Source organism: Primulina eburnea, chromosome 2 (genome assembly GCF_022965805.1).
Source record: "Primulina eburnea isolate SZY01 chromosome 2, ASM2296580v1, whole genome shotgun sequence".
Lineage (NCBI taxonomy): Eukaryota > Viridiplantae > Streptophyta > Magnoliopsida > Lamiales > Gesneriaceae > Primulina > Primulina eburnea.
In genome coordinates, this window is record NC_133102.1 from 37,862,864 (window position 1) to 37,883,665 (window position 20,802).

Genomic DNA, 20,802 nt, shown 5'->3' on the forward strand with positions numbered 1-20,802 from the left:
GAGCTTACTAAAAATCAAGTGGTGTGTGTCAATGACACACAATTAGCCCTCACTTGTATTTATTCTACATCCCAAAACAACTACCTAATGAATCTTATACACTTATTATCCTACATAAATTTTGAGAGAAATAAGTTCATTGGTGTTGGAATGATTCAAACACTCCTTGAAAAGAAAAGGAGAAAAATTGAATGTACACAAAGGAGTTTAAAAAAAAACGATGAAAAGAATGAATCAAAAGTGGTGAGAAAGAAAACATTTGAGAAATGATGGATATGAATGAAAAGAAAACAATAAATGGGTGGTGAGTGAAAAAAAACAAAAATGAGTGAAATTGATGAAGTTCAGATATTTCTCTCAAATTTTGATCCCCATGCCTTTATTGTAGCCATGAGTCGTAGCCTAACGCTACAAGCTTACAAGACCTATTAACCTTGTCACATTTATCCAATATACTAGTGGAGAAAAGTTGTTCAAATCAAGCCTGTGGATACCTGATAAACATGGTTAATGAGTATTGACTTTAATCATTTGCATGTAAGCATTGTCACATTTATCCAATATACTAGTGGAGAAAAGTTGTTCAAATCAAGCCTATGGATACCTGATAAACATGGTTAATGAGTATAGACTTTAATCATTTGCATGTAAGCATCTCCTTGTGTGACTTCAGCTTTGGTATACTTGTGATGAATATCTTTTGAGCCAAACAATCACCAATAAAGTCCTTTGTGATCTGTGCAAGTAAATGTGTGTTCTAATGAAGTGTAAGTTGCACCGAACTGAGGACTTCTTAAGTTTATGAGGCAATTTGGCACTGTGAATCTATTTGCGCATTCGATGAGGTAGATAAACATTGACATACCGCACACGCACGTGACTCTCGAGTAAATACGAATCACATAAAAATAAATGAATCTGAGGCCACTGTCACTTTTTGCATATCTATGACAATAGTTGTTAGTGTTTATTTCTTGCTTGAGTCTGCATTCTTTTTTTTTACTTTTATTTTGCTCGGGACTAGCAAAAGTTTAAGTTTGGGGGGATTTGATAAGTGCATTTTATGCACTTATATTATTCTTATATTTCATACGGATGTTAGTCCTTCTCTGGCGGAATTACGCGTTTTTGTTATTTTTGGTGTGATTGCAGGAATCTAGGTGAGACCACTGAAAGGGCGTGGAAAGGAGCGGAAATGGTGCCTAGTAGAAGAAATGTGAGACAAGCAAGCAATGGAATGCAGTAAGCCCCGCGCATATGCGCGACGTATTCCCGCGCACATGCGCGCAACTGGCAGAAAGAGTGGCGCATATGCGCCCCCAAAGCCGCGCACATGCGCGGCCCATACAGTGTGATTCGCGCATATGCGCGCGACGCGAGTCCCCGAATCTAAATAGTTTTCGACGTTGAAATTAAAAGGGGATTCCGGAATATTGCAGGGACGGCCGTCACACCACTCGAGGAAAAGGAGAAAAAGTGAGCGTGTACGGAGCACGGGACGCGAAGAACGGAGATAGAAGACGCTGAATCCGGACACGGAGACGCACTTCCATCTCTCGCCCACACGTTCTTAATTCGGTGTCTTACTTTTACGTTTTTAATGATTACAAACAGGTTTTGTGGTGATTTAATTACGAGTATGAACTAATTCTATTTTCTAGAGATTGATGTAGTCTTGGTTGAACCTATGTTATTGACTTTTAACTTTTCATCTGATTAATTCGTCGTTTTTATTTGTGATTTCTTGTGATTAATGCTTTTGGATTACTGGCCATAATTCGATTGAGTAAATAATTAAAATCTAACACTCGAAAGAGGGGATTGAAATTAGGACAAGAGAAATCACATCGTTAGGTATTTATAACGTGCAAAAGACGTATAACTCTGACGAATCCATAAGAGGACCTTGGTTGCATTTATTACATGTTGTTTGATTTTGAATAGACATATTAAAATCGGTAATAGGTAATACAGTTCTATTTATCACTCGACAGAGGGAGTAGAAACATTGCGAGTTCTTGGTTATAAACACGATGCAATATAATAACATGTTAGTTAATGCCGATTTAGCATAGGGGAAGCCAGACGAAATCATATCTCTAGATTTATTTCCTCAGTGAATTCTATACTGCGTGCTAGAATTACAGTAATTGCTATTTTATTTGAATTGATTACAAACCAACTATTCGATTTGTCTAAATAAAGTTGAGCCATGTCAATTATGGTAATTAATATACAACTTTGAATAATTACTCCTCGTGGGATCGATATCTGTACTCATACAGTACTAAAACTTGACACCGTATACTTGCGGTAGTGAAAACACGCAACATCAGTTTACCCATAACAATGTCTGGACGTTAGTTCCAAGACCATTTTCAAAATCTATTATAGGTACCAAATTGATATATAGGAACAAACTGAACGAAGATGGTTCATTTGTGCACAAAAAAGCGAGACTAGTTGGAAAAGCCTAAAGACAGGAGGAAGGAATAGATTACAACGAGACATATGCTCCAGTTGCTCGACTGGAAGCAATCAGGATATTGCTACCTATGCATCCTTCAAGAATTTCAAAGTACATCAAATTGATATATTTTTGTGAGAATGCCTTTGGAATGAACCCTGGTTCATTCTCATGAATCTTCCAAACTTCTTGAAGAACAATGACATGGCTTCATTGCTCAGCTGCTCTAAAAGTTTCTCAGCTGGACCAGTTGACTCAAGTTTCATCGAGCTGAGAGCAGTTATAACTGGTGGAGTTGATGGTTCTCCTTCTCTCGTATGTAGTTCAAACTTGTAAGCTTTGATATCAGCAAATAAATCATGTAGTTCCACCTTATTCAGGTTTTTGGATTCTCTCATTGTCATCGTCTTAACATCCAATTCTTTGGGAAGACCACAAACAAATTTCAGTGCAATTTCTTTGTTTGAATACACTTTCCCAAGTGCATTTAGTTCGTTGATGATACTGCTGACTCGTTCATCATATTCATTCATGGATTCTCCTGTCTTCATCTTGATATTATCAAATTTTTGTACAACGACTGAGAATTTGTTCTTCTTTGTTTGCTCATTGCCTTCGCATAATTGAATCAGTTTTCCCCAAATTTCTTTGCCTGTTATGCACATCTTGTTTTGCTGAAGGTGATTTTATCTAGTGTTTTGTATAGAATATCTTTTACCACATTATCCATGTTTGCTTTTCTCTTGTCTTCAGTTGTCCATTCCTCATGTGGTTTCTCAATGTGGTGAGGTGCTCCATCAGTTATAGCAATAAGTGTATTAGCTTTCATTATCTTCATGGGTCCGTCAGTTATAACGTACCACATATCGTCATCTTGTGCAGTTAAGTGAGTCTGCATTCTTATTTTCCAATCGTCAAATTCTTTTCTTGAGAATATAGGGATTTCGTAACAGTGCTATTATCGAGATAACCCAGGTAAAGAGCCACCACCCGAGAACTCGTTTGAAATCTCGAGCTTTTGGTAGACCAGGGGGATGATTTTGCCCTGTTGTTATCATATTAGCCCAAAACTTCTCATAACATGATCCATGACTCGGGATCATTAAGGACGAACGACCCGGGCCTCCCAGGGGTATCACCATGGAGACTGGGGCCAGGGTACGAGTCCCTGGACTTATTGGATAGTCGAGGTATGGAGCCTCGGGTCAGGGTACGGGTCCTTGGACTGATGCTACATCTTTCTGAATCATTCTTTCATTTTATTGAATGGTACATTACCCGTACAAAATTTTTTCAAGCATAATATTTCTCCAAATGAAAAAAATTTTATAGGATCTCCATCCCTAGGAATCTTCTAGGTAGAAGACTCCCGAGGTAAATTTTTGAATGATTTTGAATGGTCCTTCCCAGCGAGCTTCTAATTTGCCCACATCCCCAACTAGATTTATTTTCTTCATAACCAAATCTCCAATATGAAAATCTCGCATCCAGATGCGTCTATTTTATGACTTCATGACCCGGCCTCGATAAGCCTCCATCCGGATCATTGCCCGCTCTCTTTCTCTTCCACCAAATCTAATTCCATTGCTCTGGTTTGATCGTTATTGTCGGGGTAAGATTCTACCCAGACAAAAGATTGCCCAATCTCCACGGATAATACTGACACAGGACCATAAAAAATATTGAAAGAGTTTCTTGAGTGGTCGTTCGTGGTGTAGTCCTGTATGCCCAGAGAACACTAGGTAACTCTTCTACCCAGCCTTTGCCTTTCCCTTGCAGTCGGGTTTTTAAAGCCCGCACAATAATTCTGTTTGTTACCTCAGTCTGCTCATTTTCTTGGGGATAGGCAACTGAGGTGAAAGACTGAGTGATTTTCATCTCTTGGCACCAGGATGTTATCTTTTTACCTTGAAATTGCCTTCCGTTGTCTGAGATTAATCTTTTGGGAATCTTGAATCGACGCACAATATTTTTCCACAGAAATTTCAACGCGTCTTCCTTAGTAATTTTAGATAGGGGCTCGGCTTCAACCCATTTGAAGAAGTAATCTACTGCTACCAGGAGAAATTTATTTTGAGCCTGAGCTACTGGGAAGAGACCAACAATATCCATGCCCCATTGATCGAAAGGACAGGATGCCCAAATAGGCTTCATCATAGTGGCTGGGCTGTGCTGGAAGTTGGAATGATGCTGGCATCCTTCACATGCTCGAACCACTCGGGAAGCGTCTTGGCTTATGCTGGGCCACAAAATCTAGCCAACATTTCTTTTCGGACCAACGCCGTTCCCACGAGATGCTCCCCACAACATCCCTCATATATTTTCCGGATGACATACTCTACTTCTACCTTGGCTAAGCATTTTAACAAAGGCCCTTGGTATGACCTCCCGTACAAAATATTTTTCAACCGTTGATCTAAAGATAAAGGGATGATTAGGATGCATCTTGGAAATTGTGAGAGGATATGAAAGGATAGGCTCGGAATTCGAAGCGGATCAGACTGTTCACCTTCTCGGAATTTGAAGCGTTTTGGGCCGTTCAAGTATTAGGGCGTACGTCATCATGACATCAGCTCTACCAACCCGAGAGTATGAAACGACAAAAAAATTTCCATGACAGGGAAAAAAAGAGTGATCGGGATATCGAGAAAACTCTAGCCCACTATTTATAGAGGGAGTGGTGATACCCCGGGAGGCTCGAGTCATGGGTCCTTAATGATCCTGGGTCATGGAACAGGTTATGAGAAGTTTTGGGCTAATCATATAAAAGCCTAGCAAAATGATCCCCTCGGGCAGCCAGAAGCCCAGACTTTCAAACGAGTTCTGGGTGGTGGCTTTCTACCTGGGTTACCTCGATAATAACATCTCACTCGAGTGCACAATCACATAATACCTTATCTTGGTAATCATTACTATAAGAATCATTAGTTTGGCGTGTCAGAGAAGTTGGTGTCAGACAGCAGTGTATGGACAACCATCTTGCCATAAGTAGTAAGTGGGCTCTGAAAACAATATGATCATTGATTTTCTTCCTATAAATTTTCTGCTCACCATTGGCACCGTTTTTCTTTTTGCTACATTAGTTCTCTTCGTTCACCTGCTGACATTAGCATCGAAGTGACCATGCTGGACACCTCTCTGACGGTCATTCACGTTATTATCTTCATGTTTGCAAGTCAACATTAGCCTTTCCCAGGAGAAAAGCCTATGGTTTGAACACATATCCCTGTGCTCTCATTCCTCGTCAATTTTATATTCGATCCAATAAATTTCCCGAACACAGCTCATCCGATTTACCTGGATCACATCAGCCACCATGCGTAGCTAGGCTTTTTCTCAATTCCAAAGTATTAGTACCAGATTCGAGATTTTTAAAGTGGTTTCCGGTTGTTCTTGTATTTTTTTACACGAGATTCATCTCACAACTTTTCAAGTTTATCTGATAATGTATAAAGTCCACGAGTTCATGATCATCATCTTGTGCAATAAATGCACAACTTTTAACGCAACAGGTTCCAAATCCAGTTTTACGTTGAAACTATGAGTGAAAAGTGTTGTTGCAGTTGAAAATAGTACCCTCGAATTTGCTTTTCTAGGCCCTATTTAATTAACATCATCTTGCGGGTGGTGATAAAGTGATCGAGAAAAACTTGCACAGTGAATAGTCCCAAAATTTATTTTATAATTGAAAGCTCGATTTAAATATCGCAAGTGCACGATAGTCAAGTTATAATAAACGTAAGTGAATACGAGTATCGATCCACAAGGACTGCGTTACAATATTTTTATTTTCAAGTAAAGTTCTTTAGCAACGATAGAATGAGTTGATGATTGAACTAATGTAGAATAAACAAGTAAAATAATTAAAATGCAAAGGAAATGTGTTCAAGAACGCAATGATTAATTTGGATCAAATCAAAGGAGAAATGAATTTGTTGGGAAATTATCAGTTCACCTACCACTCGTGTTTAAATAATTACACTCGACTTTTACTCGTGCATTCGACGGAATTCCCTATACTAATTAATATACTCTGTCGAGCTATATTAATACTAATCATAAACATGCAGTACTCAAGTGTCCTCAAGTATTTAACAGTTCAAGATTGCATTACATTCTATGGAATCCACTAGCTTTCATCCGGGTGAACTATCACTATCGACACGTACCCAATTCCGTATATCTACTAAAATTGTAAATCCGTGGTTTATACTATTTGATCGTATTGTTAATTATTCTATCGAAATCATTAACAACATGAAATAATCAAAGGAAGTTAGCTAAGCTTCGATTGAAATAAGAAAGAACAATTGAATAAACAAATCACTAGTAAAAACGTCGAGAAATAATGTTAAACAACGAGTACGGGGTAGGATCCCCTCAAATCCCAACAAATCTAGAGTTTAGCTACTAAAATTCATAATAAAAACCAACAACAATCTAAGAATTAAAAACTGAATAATGAAAATACTAAAGATGACGACGGATGACGGCCACGACGCATGGAAATCTCGAGGTCTTCGAATCTCCTTTGCTCCTAGCCTTTTCTCCAAGAAAAATGATGAAAAGTCTGATAAAGTCTGAAAAACGGCGTCCCCCTCGTGTATTAGGTCTATGGTGTAGGATAGAGTCCATAAAAAATGAAACAAATCTTTTCAAATCTCGCGGCTCGCTAGGGCGGTCAAAAGTGTCCGCCCTAGCGAGAGGTTCTCGCAGAAAATTCCTCGGCCATGTCCCTGGGTTCGCTGGGACGGTCACTTTTGACCGCCCTAGCGAGACGCTTGCGCAACAACTCCTCGGCCAGACCAACATGCTCGCTGGGGCGGTCAATTTTGACCACCCTAGCGAGTCCTTCTCGATGCTTTGGCAAATATTCTCCCACTTTTTGGTTCAATTCCTACAAAATAACCACCAACTACACGAGATCAGCCATATGCTAAATAATGCTAGAAAAATGCTAAATTCAACTAAAACAAACTAATATGATGCATGAATGCGACTCAAAACCAACACTAAAAACACGTAAAAATGAGTCCTATCAACCCCCTCATACTAACCTTTTGCTCGCCCTCGAGTAAAATAGGTTAAAGCACGAGATACTAAACAAACTCGACAACCACAAATTACTCAAACAAGAAATAACTAACGCAAGTAAATGTCAATGGTGAGTTAACAACGTTTATGTTCATGCCTCAGTTTACTTTCCCACTACCAATCATAATCAAGTCAAATCGCAACCGAATACTCATTCTCATCTACACATAAATCTCGACACTAATTTGAACGTGTGTGTGTGTCATGATGGGTCTAGTCATTCGTACTTCAAATAGATCAATTATCAAATCATGCGAGTCACTCAATTAACACTTCAATACAAGTCTCACTAGCATGCATCCCCGTGTCCATTTATCACTAGCCATAAATTGAACTTTATTCAACTTTTAAGTGCAGATAAGGGTGTCGAAAAGAAGGAAAATAAGCTCAAGTGGCTAAAAGTTGGGAGTACACCGATCATTTTCATTGTGCAATCGTCAAGACTTTTCGTCTGACTTTCCTCGTCTCCTTACATCTCCAACTTTTAGCCTAGGAATAGAATTTCATTCCTTTTATTTCGGCTCCCCCTCACCTTACATCTCCTTGTTTCATCTCTCTTTTTTTTTTAAATGCACAATTTTCACACATGTACTCCCTAGGCTAAGAATATAATACTTTGGATTACAGCTGGTTAGGAGTATGACATTTTATTTCAGTGCATTGGAAAGGAGGTATATGTAAAGTTCAAGGCAAATCAAATTTTCTCATTCAAGGTCCCAATTAGCGACTTATTTTCACGGGTTTACATGCTAAATCAACTCATAAATGGTGCCTTTCAAGTTAACCACACAAAACTTTCAAATTTCACCATTATTCCTACAAAATTCTAGTCCCCACACATGCGTGCTCAAAAAAAGTTCAAATTTTGTACCAAAATTCATGCTTTAACAATCAAGAGTACCATTCACGAAGTGACCCAATCAATACTTTTGTAAACTATCAATTCAGATCATCATTGGCTCATAAACTATGTTTTCTCACCATAAACGACACCAAACAAAAGAAATGCAACGAAACTAAACTAATTAGCTAAACAACCAAAACAATAACCAATTAACTAAACGGTCAAGACAATCTACCCCCCCTCATACTAGAGTTGTGCAATGCCCTCAGTGCACAAAACGAAACAAACACTAAAAACCAAAAAAAAACTCATGAATGCAAATGCAATGACAGAATAAATAAAAAGAAAGGGGAATGCCATTCCATGCAACTACCTAAATGCAAATGATGCGATTAATGAATAAAGGAAAAAGATAAAATCAACATAGGGAGTAGAAGTAGTTCTCAATTTATAGTCTAGAGCTCGACTTTTCACCCATGTCCTCAATGACTGTCATGGAGCCGAGTGACTCCAATTTGTGGCTCAATTGTGCCACCGATATAGTGCTTCAATCTTTGAGCGTGGACTATGAACGGCTCCTTTTTCCCATCTCGCATAGCACATGTCGGCGGTTCCTTAACGTTTGACTTCCGAGGGGTCAGGTCTCTTCGAGCTCCCAATTCATCCAATTTCATTCTCACTGGCTTCGTCCATGGGTGGTTGACATTAAAGTATGCTCCTCTCTCGGATATTTCTTCATCAGGTTCATCCTTCACTTCAGTGGTGAGGGTGACTTCCAATTAATCCTTTATAGCATCCTGCACAAATTGACACACAAGTGAATCCGATGAATCAACTATAAAACAATCATTAGTGTGCAGTGGGTGCTTAAGAGCGTTAAAAACATTAAAAGTGATTTCTTCCTTTCCCACTCTCAATCTCAACTTCCCTTCTTGCACTTCAATCACGGCCTTGCCAGTTGCAAGGAATGGTCTCCCTAAAATCAAAGGCATCTCCCTATCCTCTTCCATGTCAAGCACCACAAAATCTGTAGGAAATGTAAACTTTCCCACTTTCACCAACACATCTTCTTTGACTCCTCGTGGATGTTTGACAGATCCGTCAGCTAGTTGCAAGGACATCTGTGTGGGTTTAGGCTCGCCCAATCCAAGTTTCCTGAATACAGATAAAGGTATAAGATTAATGCTCGCACCAAGATCACATAAAGCTTTAGAAAAGACCACATCACCAATCATGCAAGGGATAGAAAAACTCCCTGGATCCTTTAGCTTTGGTGGGATCTGGTTTTGTACTGCAGAGCAATAACAGTCAATTTTACCGTCATGGGATCCTCCAACTTCCTCTTATTGGCTAAGATGTCTTTTAGAAATTTAGCATAACTCGGCATTTGCATCAAGGCATCAGCAAAAGGAATATTGATGTGCAATTTTTAAATACCACAAGAAACTTACCGAATTGCGCATCAAGTTTTTCTTTTTTCAATGCTGCAGGAAAAGGTGGAGGGATAACAATTTTATTTTGTGCAATAGGTGTAGATGTAGAGTTAGAAGACTTACCTCCTCGAGTTTCCACCTCATCCTCACCGTGCTTGGTATTTTACTCATTAGACTCGAGTGCTTTTCCACTACGCAATTCCACAGCCTTCACATGTTCTCTTGGGTTAGTTTCCGTGTTGCTTGGCAAAGCTCCTTGCTCCCTATTAGCAATCAACTTAGCCAATTGTCCAATTTGATTCTCTAACCCCTTTATGGATACATCTTGATTCTGAAATCTCGTCTCTGTTGCAGAAATAAATTTAGTCATCATTTGCTCTAAATTGGACTTCTCCTCCCGAGGCGGTTCTGGCTTGAATCCTTGGTGCATCCCATATGGTGGACCTCTTTGTTGGCGATTTTGGTTGTTTTGACCTCCCCATGAAAAGTTTGGGTGATTCCTCCATCCCGGATTATATGTGTTCTAGTAAGGATCATTTCTAGGACGGTTCTGGAATCCCATCTTGGCAATCCTGCACGTCATGCTCACCCCCACACTTGTCACAGAAAATTTCTTGCAGACGCATAGCCGACCCACTCATGCTCATCCCATCAATCTTTTTATTCAACGCCTCTAACTGTGCTGAAACCGCAGACAAATCATTAACTTGATGAACTCCAGCACCTCGTCTCTGCCTATCAGACTGAGGATGATAGCTACTCGTAGCCATCTCCTCCAATAACTCATACCCTTCCTCAGCCGTTTTCCTCAGTAAATTACCACATGCTGCAGCATCTATCATGGTACGGTTAGGAGTAATCAGACCGTAGTAGAAAGTTTGAACAACTAACCCAAGCGGCAGCTCATGGTGTGGACATCTCCTCAACAAGTCCTTGTAGCGCTCCCATGCCTCGTAAAGTGACTCGTTCTCATATTGAGTAAAAGTAGTAATGTCGGCTCTAAGCTTCATAGTCTTCGACGGAGGAAAGTACTTGATCAGGAATGCCTTTGCCATATCCTCCCATGTAGTGATAGACCCTACAGGAAAACAGTTTAACCACGACTTAGCTTTATCTCTCAGTGAAAATGGAAATAAGCGCAAACGAACAGCATCATCAGACACGCCATTAAACTTAAAAGTATCACAAATTTCAAGAAAGTCAGCTATATGAGAATTAGGGTCGTCAAGTGCACTTCCCCCAAATTGAACAGTGTTCTGAATCATCTGGATGATAGCTGGCTTGATCTCAAACTGATTAGCTCGGATGACTGGTCTTACGATGCTTGGACGTGCTCCATCAAGAGACGGCTGTGCATAATCCAACATTGGTATGCGACGTGGTATCTCAACTTGTCTATTGTCACGATGTTCCTCTCCACGTTCTTGCTCGTGTCTTTCCATCTGTTCTTTGAGTCTTTGTTGTTGTCTTCGACGTCTAGCTGTGCGTTCAATCTCGGGGTCAAAAGGCTCAAGCTTTATCTCGAGTGATCTTCGCATGCAACACAAGACAAATCTGCAACACAATGCGAGTATCAAATAGCAATAAAATCAATAATACTAAAGAATTTAAATGAAAATAAAAAATCGTGAAACAACAGTCCCCGGCAACGGCGCCAAAAACTTGATCGAGCAAAACTTGCACAGTGAATAGTCCCAAAATTTATTTTATAATTGAAAGCTCGATTTAAATATCGCAAGTGCACGATAGTCAAGTTATAATAAACGTAAGTGAATACGAGTATCGATCCACAAGGACTGCGTTACAATATTTTTATTTTCAAGTAAAGTTCTTTAGCAACGATAGAATGAGTTGATGATTGAACTAATGTAGAATAAACAAGTAAAATAATTAAAATGCAAAGGAAATGTGTTCACGAACGCAATGATTAATTTGGATCAAATCAAAGGAGAAATAAATTTGTTGGGAAATTATCAGTTCACCTACCACTCGTGTTTAAATAATTACACTCGACTTTTACTCGTGCATTCGACGGAATTCCCTATACTAATTAATATACTCTGTCGAGCTATATTAATACTAATCATAAACATGCAGTACTCAAGTGTCCTCAAGTATTTAACAGTTCAAGATTGCATTACATTCTATGGAATCCACTAACTTTCATCCGGGTGAACTATCAATATCGACACGTACCCAATTCCGTATATCTACTAAAATTGTAAATCCGTGGTTTATACTATTTGATCGTATTGTTAATTATTCTATTGAAATCATTAACAACATGAAATAATCAAAGGAAGTTAGCTAAGCTTCGATTGAAATAAGAAAGAACAATAGAATAAACAAATCACTAGTAAAAACGTCGAGAAATAATGTTAAACAACGAGTACAGGGTAGGATCCCCTCAAATCCCAACAAATCTAGAGTTTAGATACTAAAATTCATAATAAAAACCAACAACAATCTAAGAATTAAAAACTGAATAATGAAAATACTAAAGATGACGACGGATGACGGCCACGACGCGTGGAAATCTCGAGGTCTTCGAATCTCCTTTGCTCCTAGCCTTTTCTCCAAGAAAAATGATGAAAAGTCTGATAAAGTCTGAAAAACGGCGTCCCCCTCGTGTATTAGGTCTATGGTGTAGGATAGAGTCCATAAAAAATGAAACAAATCTTTTCAAATCTCGCGGCTCGCTAGGGCGGTCAAAAGTGTCCGCCCTAGCGAGAGGTTTTCGCAGAAAATTCCTCGGCCATGTCCCTGGGTTCGCTGGGGCGGTCACTTTTGACCGCCCTAGCGAGACGCTTGCGCAACAACTCCTCGGCCAGACCAACATGCTCGCTGGGGCGGTCAATTTTGACCGCCTTAGCGAGTCCTTCTCGATGCTTTGGCAAATATTTTCCCACTTTTTGGTTCAATTCCTACAAAATAACCACCAACTACACGAGATCAGCCATATGCTAAATAATGCTAGAAAAATGCTAAATTCAACTAAAACAAACTAATATGATGCATGAATGCGACTCAAAACCAACACTAAAAATACGTAAAAACGAGTCCTATCATAAAGGTGTGATACTTTTTCTGCCATTGAAATATAAAATTTGGGATAACACAGAACAAATCAACTAAAAAGAGTACTTATATTTACTTCCAAAAAAAAGAGTACTTATATTTTTATTTATTATTTTTCGAATTATGCTTTTTATTGTTCACTCTATCAATTTGGCCCTCTCACCAGCCCAAGAGTCAAGATCATCTGCTGAAGATTGATTGAGATACACCAACGGAAGTATTTTGAAATTTGTACATATTATATATATTAAATTTAATATAATTCATCAGAAATATAACAAGATTGGTGTTTCTTGGATGCCCAAATATCACAATCTGATCAACACAAATAAAACGAAAACGCATTCGAATCCCTTTACAATTTGGACTTCATTAGGATCTTGGCTTTAGCACAATGGTGGAGTGCTTCAATATGTGAAGACTGAACTGTCCGCCCTTCTCGCTGGTGTCGAGCTTCGACTGTCCCGGTGGTGGCAACATCTCGAAATTCTGCACCAGTCGTCCCAAAATGATACCAAGAATAGGCAAAGCAAGAATAATCCCAGGGCAACTCCTCCTTCCAACCCCGAATGGAAGATAACGAAAATCATTCCCATTTGCTTCAACTTTCGACTCCTCCTCCAAAAATCTTTCCGGCCTGAACTCTTCTGGTTTCTTCCAGTTGGAGGGGTTGTTAGCTAGCCACCACGCGTTAACCAAAATCTTGCTTTCGGCAGGGATATCATAACCATTAAGCTTGGCATCGTGGAGGTTCATGTGTGGCACTAAAAGAGGAATGGCCATTCGGAGACGTAGCGTTTCTTTGATCACGGCTTGGAGGTACGGGAGCTTGTTGGTATCTGGTTCTGTAATTGGTACACCTGGTCCGAGCACGCTGTCGAGCTCGTCGCGGAGTTTTTTCTGAATTTCAGGGTGATTGACTAGTTCGGCAATGCCCCATTCTATTGACCAAAGTGTTGTTTCAATTGCTGGCCAAAATTTAGCCAAGTTAATCGTGGAATCGAAAAAACAAAATAATGACAAATTCAGACAAAAACTTAAGAACGATTTTTAAATCTGGGTTTTTAAAATATTTCATTTTAATGATATTATTGCTATACAATTAAAAAAAACCAAAAAAAAACAGGGATCAGGTATAGAGGTTTATCGCTTTGCGACGTCATGTGGAATAGAGATATTGGTCCGAGGATGAAATTAATTCATACCCATAAAAGAAAGCTCGTTTAAGTGTACGCAACCAAGAAGGAAAGTAGGTGACTAGCATACGTCGAACCAGCAAAACATGCATGACCAATAATTACTCCATTCCCCCAACCAAATAAAACTCGTACAAAATACGCAACCGCATCGAGTCAATCTAACACGAAACCTACACCGTTTTGACTAGATATCAGCTATATCTAAGTTTATGTTATTATGATATTAACAAGAAAAAAACAACTCTTTTAACATTGATACCCCAGCCACCCCCACCAACCACCCACCAACCAGACAGTTATTACACTCTATAACATGAAGTGGGTTCCTCCCAAAAATTAGAAAATTTATCAAATATGAAATTCGGATATTTCTTGGGTGCCATTTATTTGAAAATTTTTGGAGAAAATGTTCCGCAGCATATTTAGCCTAATATACTTCACCTTGTATAAGTAGATGATCGTTGTAACATAAACCAAGATATAATAATAAGAGTTGTAGTCCTGTAGCAATTGTATCAGTGGCATGGACCTTAGTGACACGAATCGTTAACTAGGAAGAGTTGTTTAGTTAAGGTTAAATAAAATTGCATTGACAGAGAAATTTACCAGCAACATTGATGTTTTCGACTATGTAAAGGACATTATCCTCGTTGATTTCTCCTTTCTGTTGAGCTTCAAGAATGTGATCGATGGCGCATTTAAGGCCATCATTGTTCGTTGGCTTTGCGGTAGCTAGCTTCCTGTATAGTTAAGCAAAATTAATTCACAGATTTAATACCATTCCACTGCTGTTTTCTGTTACGTTTCTATATGTGAAACTTACTTCCTCTCATCAACGAAGTAATCCTTGAACAACTGCAACCTCCTGTCCTTGACTTCCTTGCAAATCTTGAGATACCCTCTCAAGAAAGGCCTCAGAATTGGTATGAAATCGCCGTAATTATACTCAAAGCTCTGCGCCAATCGACTCCTCTCGCCGTTCAATGCTCTAAGCTTCATAAACAGAGGATCATCCTCACTCTCAAACCTCCTATCGAACAGAATCCTGAACATATTGTTGTACATCATCAATTGCAGTCGCCTCCTCAACACGATCCCGTTAGTCGCTGACTCGGGATTCTTCTTCACGTCTTCGACTACAGCCGCAGCTTCGGCTTCCCAGCCATGGCGGTACTGTTGCACGACCTTGTTTGTGAAAAAGGGTACTGTCATTATCCTCCGCATCTTGCGCCAGTGCTCGCCATAGACTGTGAACACCATGTCCTGCCCTTTTCCAGTGAAAATGTCGAACACCACGTTCCTGTTCATGGAGATTAAACAGGAACATTGATTTCAGAATCTAACAGAATCAATATATGACCAGTAAATTTTTGAGCAAACTGTGGTTTTCAAAAGAAAAAAATTTATTCTCCCCTGCAAAAATAGAACAAATCTTTGAATTATGAATAAATATTCGAAAAACAAACAGCTAACACCTAAGAAAAGACCAAACACCTGGTGCGAGACCCAAATTCAACGCCCTGCGTGTGAAGAACCTCCTTCGCCCACTCAGGCGAGGAGACAACCACAAGATTACGCTGCCCCATTCGAAGCATGAATATGTCGCCAAATTTCTTGGCATAATCGGACAGATTTCGGTGGTTCAAGTCATCTCCAACTTGAAGCCAGTTTCCAAATACGGGTACCGGGATAGGGCCTGGAGGCAGCCGGAACTTCTTTCCGCGCAGCTTGGAAATGACTGTAGCGACAACAATGGCCAAGAAAACACTGATGAGGGATTTCTCAAGGAAGAGAAGATCCATGTTGGAAAGCCCAAAAGCTCAAACAAAGTGGAATTCAGAAGAAAACACAAACTCTTTTAGCTGACATGCATGATTAAGTGTTGTGGATTTATATATACACCACGGACGAAGAACAAAGAGTGAGTTTGGTGGACTGAGGTTGGCGAGTTTGACGGCGTCAAAGTTAACGGGCGCCGTGGATGATTGCACGACAACAGATAGGTGGGTTGAAAGGCGGATAGTTGTGGTGGTAGGTGTGAAGGTTTGGTGAGCCCAAATTTTATCATATTTTTAATTTTTATTTTATAAATATGAGGTGAGGTTTAAATCCGACTTATTATTATTATTTTTCACGTGACTAAAACTTTATCAAAATTATAAAATAATAAACATACAATGTCAAAAATATAAATTTCTCCAAAAACTAATGGATAGATGAATCAATAATATATTGTTTTATAAATTGAATTTATCTTCCATTTTATGAAGTGAAATAAACCCAGGATTTATGTATTTTTGTCAATTTTCTCATATATATGAAATTCATCGTTTCCACATGTTAAATAATTTAAAATTTGTTTTTGTATGTCATGTTGGTCGCAATGTGTATCAAAAAGTAACATGAATCTTTTCAAAGAAACAAAATATGGCTTGAGAAACATATAATTGAGGGGATGATAAAACATAAATGGTCCTTATATTTTGGGTCTATTCATGATTTAGTTCCATAATTTACTCACGTATCGATTCGGTCCCTCAATTTTAAGTCGCACGTCAACAATATACAGTTCGAACACATGAATTTCACGTATTTTATTACGCCCTCAAACTAAAACCCAGAAAATCTTATTTTCCTTTCATAATTAAATTTTTCTCTAATTGCTTCACATATCGAATGGAGGAAATGAATGCAAAATCGAATGATAAAATGACAATAATAGTTACTAGGGTTTTATTTTAGGGTAGAATAAAATACGTGAGATTTACATGTTAGAACGCCGAATTAACGTGGAAAACTATTTCAGGATAACTTTAAAAAAAAACTTTAGGGATTAAATTGGTACATGAACACATTGAGAGGTTGAATCAGAAATGGACCTCAACCATTGGGAAAAAGGGAATGAGACGAATAAGCAAAAGATGTAATGATATGAGCAACACAATTCACAGAACGCTGAGAATGATTAACAGTGGAACTTCCTTGAGGAGCCAGAATTCGTTTGATATCTAGTGCTAGAGCCCCGGCATAACTGAGTTTCTCGGGTCAAACGGATTCTCTTATTTACTATGATAAAATAACAAATATGAAGCAGTGAGCTCTTATTACCCTACTCTCTGTTGAAACTCTTAAATTGAAGGCATTGAATTTTTAGAAATTCAAATTTAAAATTTTATTTCTCGTTAATTTTTATTATAATGTATTTAAACTCGGTTTTGTTTCCAACACGTCATATTCTCAATTCATCAACCTTACTCATGATTAACGACGACAATTTTTTAGATATACGAAATTACGAAGCCCCTGTTATTAAAATAGTTTTTGTAACCAAACATTATAATTTTGAAGAAAATTTTAATTAAAAAAAATGATTTTAATCCATTGATTTCTCCGACCAAACGGATTCGTAAACTCAAAGTGATACGTGAAACCCATAAAAGATTAGAGAAAATAATATTAAATATGAAAATTGGACTGTATATATAGGATGAGTAGGTAGTCTCTTGTATCTTTATCTGTGAGACGGGTCAACCTTACCGATATTCACATAAAAATAATACTCTTAGCATAAAAAGTAATATTTTTTCATGAATGACCCAAATAAGATATCCGTCTCATAAAATACGACCCGTGAGACCGTCTCACACAAATTTTTGTCAAAAATAAACCTAAATATATGGGAAGGAAAGACTATAAATAAATGGCACTTGACTATTTGTAAATTAATCAAATTGGATTAAAATTTAATTCATTTTTTAGGTAAAATTTAGTTTTTCTAAAAAAAATTATTGTATATAAATTGTAAATTTTTATAGAATAAAAAACAATTACAATCATACAAATTCAAATGTCATGATGATGTATGTAAATGCAACGTTAGAAGAAATAGAGTGTTTACCTAATACGAATCGATGGGCACTACCACCTACACCCAACAAGCAATCCTCTAATTATGGATTACTCAAATTATGGATCAATTTGCTTAATTCATAATTTCGATAAATTAATAAAATATTTTTCCAGAAGAATCTTTTATAAATCTATAGTGACGACAATGGTACCATAAATTAATAATTTTATAAAACTACAAATATTATATTGTGAAATTTATTTGATTTGACAATATAATCAATGCTATTTAGTCATTAAAAACAATGAATAATAGTTACTTGTTTTTATAAAAACATGTGTATATACAATAGTTTATTCAATTTACAGTAAATCAAAAATAAATTATTAGATTTATAGAAAATATTAAAAATGATGGATACAAAATTAAAACGAGATTTTTAATCATTTAATACAATGAATTATTAACTGGAAAATAGTGTTTAGATGTTTCATTAAGTCATACCCTTCTAGATAAGTAATTAATAAACATAATTAAATATATAGCTTGATCGAGCAAAACTTGTACTGTGAAATCTTTAATAAAAATATGATTTTGTATGCTCAAAAATTAATCGCAAGTGCACGATGTCAAGTAATAGTATAATGTATGTGAGTACGAGTATCGTTCCACTGGAGACTGTATTTGACAATTATTATTTTCAGTTATTAAATTTTTAGCAACGAAAATTGATTGATTCATTATTACTGCTATGATCAAATAAATATGCAAATAAAAATATTCAAGAACTGGTTAATGAAATATAATATCTAAAATGGTTGATGAAAAATTCAATGAGAAATGAATTTGTTGGGAATATCGGTTCACCTAACCCTCATTAATTAATTAATTCGTTCGATAGTGATTGTATGCTTCCGACAGGATTTCCTATTCAATTGAACACACTCTCTCGAGCTATGCCAAACTAATTCTACTCAATGAAGTAATTAAATGTCTTTAGTTATTTATCAAGATTGAATCGCATGTCGATCTATGAAATCCCCTAGTTTTCGCCCTACCGAACTATGATATTGGTGTGTATTCAATTTCATATATCTATGTAGATTGTACATCCACGGATTATACTACTTGTTCCTATCACAAGTTATTCTCTCGAACTCACTCGCAATATAAAATTGTTATTAAAGTTAGCTACGCTTTAAAAACACGATAAAACAATAGTCTAATCAAGAATAAATCAGATATCGATATGTGAATTAATTTAAATCAAAGTTCGGGGTAGGATCCCCTTAAATCCCAACAAATAATAAAGTTTAGCTACTCGAATTCATAATAGACATAAACACAACAATGTTTAAAAGATAAAAACTAAATTAAAAATACTAGATTTGACGAAAATTGCGATGAACGACGTCCGGAAATCTTCGAATCTTCCACTCCAAGCGCAAGGTTCTCTCCAAAGCTTGTGGCGATTCTCCAATAATGTCTGAATACCCTCAAAATGTCCAAAGATCCCCTTCCATATCATCCACATCCCCCGAATAAGGTAAGGAATCGGCAAAGAAATTTTTCCAAAAATAGGTGGCACTAGGGCGGTAGAAAAATACCGCTCGAGCGCCACACCTTCTGTAAATTGCTTGGGAAATGCGGCAGTCGCGCTCGGGCGGTAGAAAATTACCGCCCGAGCGCCGAGTCTTCTGTAAGTTTTCTTCTCGGAAATCATTTCTCGCGCTCGGGCGGTAGAATATTACCGCCCGAGCGCCATCCTCTTTGGAGATTTGCTGCTCAGATCACCTCTCGCGCCCGAGCGGTAATTTTCTACCGCTCGGGCACCAGCCTTTCTGCCATTTCCATATTGGCTTGCGCACTTTGCCCCAGATTCGGTTTTCCGGTTACTTTTCCTGCAAATTTGGCACACACAAGTGAGACATGATCAAATGCATATGTTTACTCTTAAATGAACAAAATGCAGGGGCGGATTTAGTGTAGGGCGAACGGGGGCCACGGCCCCCCCAAAAAAATTTAAAAAAATTTTTAGCGACGGTTGTAACGGAAACCGTCGCAAATTCGCGACGGTTTTATCAAAAACCGTTGCTATATGGCGGCCACGGCCCCCCCAAATATTTAAAAAAAATTTTTAGCGACGGTTATATAGAAACTGTCGCGGTTTAGCGACGGTTTGACAAAAACCGTCGCAAATCAGTCGCATATTGCGACGGTTTTAGAGAAAACCGTCGCAAAAGTGGCCCCCCTAATGCCAAAATCCTGGATCCGCCCCTGACAAAATGTAAATTAAATGTACGCATGCACAATGCAAACACACACAAACTAATGCAATAAAACATGTAAAAACCACATTTATCAACCCGCTCATACTAACCTTTTGCTTGCCCTCAAGCAAAATAGGTTACAGACTACAACCAAAACATGAAACAAACACAAAGTGAACGTATTAAAATAACTAGATTGGTGGCAAAGTAGTAAACTGACATCTCCTGCCTCAACGGATTTGTGAACCACATCCACTTAGTCAAGACACAACATCATTAATAACCCTTTTCAAAACATCCCAAAACATTTGTACTTTTCCAAAAAGTGTGGTCGTGTGTGCTGTGGATTTTTCTAGCTTGTGTTTCAGACAGTTTTATTCGCAAATCATGTGGGTCCCTAAATCAACAAGTCAACGCAAGTTTCTCTTTCCTGAATTCTGTTTCCCTTTGGGACCAACCAGTAGACGCAAAAAGTGGTAGAGTTTCATAGTTGAACAACAAAATGTTGGGAGTCAATAGCCATAAATGCTGAAATGGTTTAGAAATATTGGGAGTACGTAGATCATT

General features: G+C 38.0%; 2 protein-coding genes and 1 non-coding gene across 3 annotated transcripts; 1 reads left to right on the forward strand and 2 right to left on the reverse strand.

Moving 5' to 3' along the window:
- Positions 1-9,184: 9,184 nt before the first annotated feature.
- LOC140824279 (uncharacterized) lies at positions 9,185-9,792 on the reverse strand. The gene is made up of 2 exons (XM_073185879.1): positions 9,698-9,792; positions 9,185-9,560 (listed from the first exon to the last, which is right to left on the reverse strand). Exons 1-2 carry the CDS (start codon positions 9,790-9,792, stop codon positions 9,185-9,187), a joined length of 471 nt encoding a protein of 156 aa, XP_073041980.1.
- Positions 9,793-10,738: 946 nt separating this feature from the next.
- LOC140824887 (small nucleolar RNA R71) lies at positions 10,739-10,845 on the forward strand. The gene has a single exon (XR_012116504.1). It is a non-coding gene; the product is annotated as a small nucleolar RNA R71 (small nucleolar RNA).
- Positions 10,846-13,134: 2,289 nt separating this feature from the next.
- Positions 13,135-15,989, reverse strand: LOC140823100 (trans-cinnamate 4-monooxygenase). Its single transcript, XM_073184241.1, has 4 exons — positions 15,610-15,989; positions 14,939-15,415; positions 14,722-14,855; positions 13,135-13,884 (listed from the first exon to the last, which is right to left on the reverse strand). The coding sequence occupies exons 1-4, from the start codon at positions 15,915-15,917 to the stop codon at positions 13,289-13,291; spliced, it is 1,515 nt and encodes a 504-aa protein (XP_073040342.1). The 5' UTR covers positions 15,918-15,989; the 3' UTR covers positions 13,135-13,288.
- Positions 15,990-20,802: the final 4,813 nt, after the last annotated feature.

What these genes read in the sequence shown, in the direction of transcription:
- LOC140823100 (XM_073184241.1), bottom strand. Translation starts at nt 15,917, where the DNA reads ATGGATCTTCTCTTCCTTGAGAAATCCCTCATCAGTGTTTTCTTGGCC. An exon ending in GAATTTGGGTCTCGCACCAG is followed by an intron (nt 15,416 to 15,609) that starts GTGTTTGGTCTT and finishes CTCCATGAACAG; the next exon opens with GAACGTGGTGTTCGACATTT. An exon ending in TACTTCGTTGATGAGAGGAA is followed by an intron (nt 14,856 to 14,938) that starts GTAAGTTTCACA and finishes TTAACTATACAG; the next exon opens with GAAGCTAGCTACCGCAAAGC.
- LOC140824279 (XM_073185879.1), bottom strand. Translation starts at nt 9,792, where the DNA reads ATGCCGAGTTATGCTAAATTTCTAAAAGACATCTTAGCCAATAAGAGG. An exon ending in TTGACTGTTATTGCTCTGCA is followed by an intron (nt 9,561 to 9,697) that starts GTACAAAACCAG and finishes ATCTGTATTCAG; the next exon opens with GAAACTTGGATTGGGCGAGC.